Source organism: Arachis duranensis, chromosome 6 (assembly GCF_000817695.3).
Source record: "Arachis duranensis cultivar V14167 chromosome 6, aradu.V14167.gnm2.J7QH, whole genome shotgun sequence".
NCBI lineage: Eukaryota > Viridiplantae > Streptophyta > Magnoliopsida > Fabales > Fabaceae > Arachis > Arachis duranensis.
Genome location: NC_029777.3, coordinates 52,082,122 through 52,085,790, shown reverse-complemented (window position 1 = coordinate 52,085,790; position 3,669 = coordinate 52,082,122). Strand labels below are relative to the sequence as shown.

The following is a 3,669-nucleotide window of genomic DNA, read 5'->3' as shown; positions in this document are numbered from 1 at the left end:
TTGGTAATCCTATAAAAATTAAAGGTGCTGAGTACAATAACGAAAGGGCGACTTATATCAGTAATTATGCATCTCAAATTGACATTTTTCTTATAATGTGGTTGATTCCTACAGGCATTGTTGGTATTGCTAAGAAAGAGGTATATTTTGATGCTTAAGGTTCGAGAGTATTTTTTCAAATCGATGAATGCATGATTGAAAATAGTTAAGATAAATGGCATTTTGCAGAGTGTATTATTTAGAATTTGTGAAATTAAATGTGCATTAAGACACTATGCAGCATTTCAAAAATGAAGCTATTGTCATTTAAATTAAGTTTTCTATTAAAAAAATTGCATTCAAAGTTTCAGAAAATATATGCAAATAAAATAAGAATTCAATTTAGATGAGAAACCTAAACCATATCATTCCTCCAAAATAAAACTAAAGGCTGGTCACCAAGATATCTCACATGAAGTTTATGTCCAACTTTGCCAATTGTCGCGTACAATTTTTTAAGATTTTTATTTTGTCAAAATTAACAACTAATATAAAATTATAAAAATAAAACCAAATTACCTTAATTACAAAAATTACAATGTTATAATAACTAAAATCACAAAAATCTCAGAAAAGATGTTATCCGAAGGGAGAGACTGACGACGATGATGTAGAACGAGAAAGATGGTAACACTCTCTGAAACTAGGAAGACGGCGACGCTCTCTGAAACGCACAAGATGGCGACGATCTCTGATGCAATGACAACTTCAATTGCGACGACAACCTTAATTATGAGACCGGAGAAAAAAGAGGGAGAAAGCTTGAGTGCGACGCCAGAGAGAGAAAAGAAAAAAAAAGAGAAGAACACTAAAAACTCTTGAGAAGATGAAGAACACTAAAAAATTTTTAAAAACGGTGATTAAAGAGAGAGTTTCTAAAACTTAAATAAAAGAACAATCTTTTAATTTTTTTGTTTTTCAGATATATTTTTGTTCTGTTGTTTAAATTATTTAAAAATATTAAATTAGAATTAGTTAGATTTTAAAATTTGATTAATTTAAAAAAAATATTTTTGTCTAATAGAATAAAATAAAAATGTTTAAATCTTTTTATAAAATTAAATAAAAATTATTTTTTATTTTTATTAAATTATAGAGGTATGTTAGTACAATTAGTAATATGATATTTATTTTTTTTTTTAAATTCTGATGCTGACGTAGAAAATAAATTTTATATGACTATATATTTTTTACATATCAATACCTATAAATTTGTCATCAGGCAAACACCTTACAGATTACATACATAAAACTACCAAAAAGGAACGGTGGAGATTATTAAAATGAACTGGAATCCAGGCATACTGGCAAATTGGAATCCTATGCTTCCTCTATGAATAATTTTACACAGGACAAAGAAGAGAATCACATGTACCACCTCATACCGCCGAAACTAATTAATTTTTGTCACCAGTGGCATAACAACAAAAAAAAGCTACCAAGTTATAGATCATCATGAATTCTAAAGTTTAACCGTCTGAGCCACACGGAATGAAGGATCATATGGAATACATCAAACCTCTTTGGTGGAGAATGTACCTCAAAATGTCTCCTAATTTGTCCCACTCTTCTCTGCATCCTTATATACTGCCTAGGAGAAATGCTCAACAAAATCTCCTTCAGTCTAGGAATATCCTTAACCGAAACCTCAACGGAGAACGCTTTCCAATTCAACACATCACTGAACGGAGGGACATAATGGTCCGAAATCAGCACTGGTACACAACCAGTGTAAATTGCCTCAACTACCCTTGGGCTTGCAACCTCGTACCCACTTGGACACAGACAGAACTTGCTTTTCCTCAGCATTGTGTAGTAGGCCACATCCTTTGGTAGGTACTTGTGGACCTGAATGTCCTCGTCTTTGTTCTCCCAGTGCTCGAGAAGAACGGGCCTAACGGGCCCGTGAAGCCCACCAGCAAAGAAAGCTAGAACTGGACGCTTTGATGCAGATGGCCCACCAAGGAAACCGTCTAATGTTCCCGTTAGGAGATTTATTTCGGGAAGAGACACGTCCTTTGTAGGTTTGAATCCCTCCGATGTGTTAGCATTGCACAGCACTCGAATTGAATTCTTCCCCAAGTTTGGTACCGAAAATGATGCCTCCGGCCCCTGAAAACATTACAAAAATATTGTGCAACATTGTTACATTTCTCTTCTATTACTAGTTCCATTCAGTAAATCAGACACACATAATTGAATATTAATATTCGTGTAAAACTCTTTACCCAATCATGACAAGAGAGCATGAAATGATCAGCACCTAAGCTTCGGTTCCAATATGGATATCTTCCGGCTACGAGATTGACATAGTCAGTGACTGTTTTTCGTATGGGTCCGAAATCACGAGAGTCACGTACATAGACGAATTGCACCATCATTGCTACGCTAAAAGGAAGGAAGTATACATGTGCTTTCTCAGGATCTCTTGTTCGGAATCGCTCGTTCATCTCAATGCCATGGATGAAACTCCCCTCTATGGAGTATATGTTCTTGCAAGGGCCGTTATGGAACACAGGATGTTCCCCTTCTTCGTACACATATACCCTGAACAGTTTCTCCATCTCTAAGTAACTCCTGTCATAGCAATTTGTACAATTAGTATCAATTGATTAAGATTTTGGCACTATCAAATCAAATGGGTACATTTTTGTTATACCAGGAATGGCATTACTTACCTGTGAAATGCTTTAGCATTATGATACATTGGTCCAATTGGAACATAGTCTATATCTTGTAATTGACTCCTGTTTTTTGCTTCTCTAATTGCAACTCGAGCTTGTAGTAGACCAGCTTCAGTTCTATCTAAAATGCTGAATTTTCTTTGCCGCCTCGGTGTTTCAATAGGGTTATAAGATTCATTCATGGAAGCCACGATGGGCCAGGTTTTGGAGGAGGCATTGAGAATTCCCTCGGTGGTGTTCTGTTTTTGAGGGAGGAAAAAAAACACAATGACAAGATTTTTAATTAGTACAATTTTCTTTGTTTGAATCTACCTACCAAGTAGTTTCTAAAAATCCAATTTGCCAACAATAGAAGTACACACTATTGGAAGACAAAAAATAAATTAAGTTTCAGGCAAACTAAGGCAGAGATTGAGACAAGTTTTTTACTTGGGATTAAAAAATAAATAAAAATAAAATTGCAATATGATAAAAGGATTGTCCGAAATCTGTAATTATTATTTCCTAGGATTGCCACACTGAGGCAACGATTTTACAAAATATATCCACGTTGATACAGCACATTGCGTTAATTGCAATGCTTCCACTCACCAATAAGCAAATTAAACAATAGAATATATGTACTTCATATCGAGGATAATAACAGGGCTTGTTGACCTTAAATTTCTCGTCATCGTTACAGAAACATATCAAATATTTATTATAATCATTTATAATTTCATTATAAAAATTTATCCTAATATGAGTCTAACTTTTTTTTTCCCTCACAAAACATAGAATGAGGCAGGTGATGTTATGGGTAACAAAATATTCTTTTCCGTTTTCATCCGGATGTTATACCAATAGAGTAAAGAAAATCAATTCATTTGAATTCTCGGTGTAGTATGCACAATTAGAAGAAACATGGATCTCCGGCTTTAATTACATTCTTTCCTCCTTAAATATA

At 34.1% G+C, this 3,669-nt stretch overlaps 1 protein-coding gene across 1 annotated transcript in view; it reads right to left on the bottom strand.

The window, feature by feature from the left end:
* Positions 1-1,206: 1,206 nt before the first annotated feature.
* Positions 1,207-3,669, bottom strand: part of LOC107493808 (probable glycosyltransferase At5g03795) — a 3,353-nt gene continuing 890 nt past the window's right edge. Inside the window, exons 2-4 of the mRNA XM_016114850.3 lie at positions 2,718-2,962; positions 2,268-2,616; positions 1,207-2,151 (exon numbers count right to left, since the gene is read on the bottom strand). Coding sequence (XP_015970336.1) covers positions 1,483-2,151; positions 2,268-2,616; positions 2,718-2,962 — 1,263 coding nt within the window. The 3' untranslated portion in view covers positions 1,207-1,482. The remainder of the gene's footprint in view (positions 2,152-2,267; positions 2,617-2,717; positions 2,963-3,669) is intronic.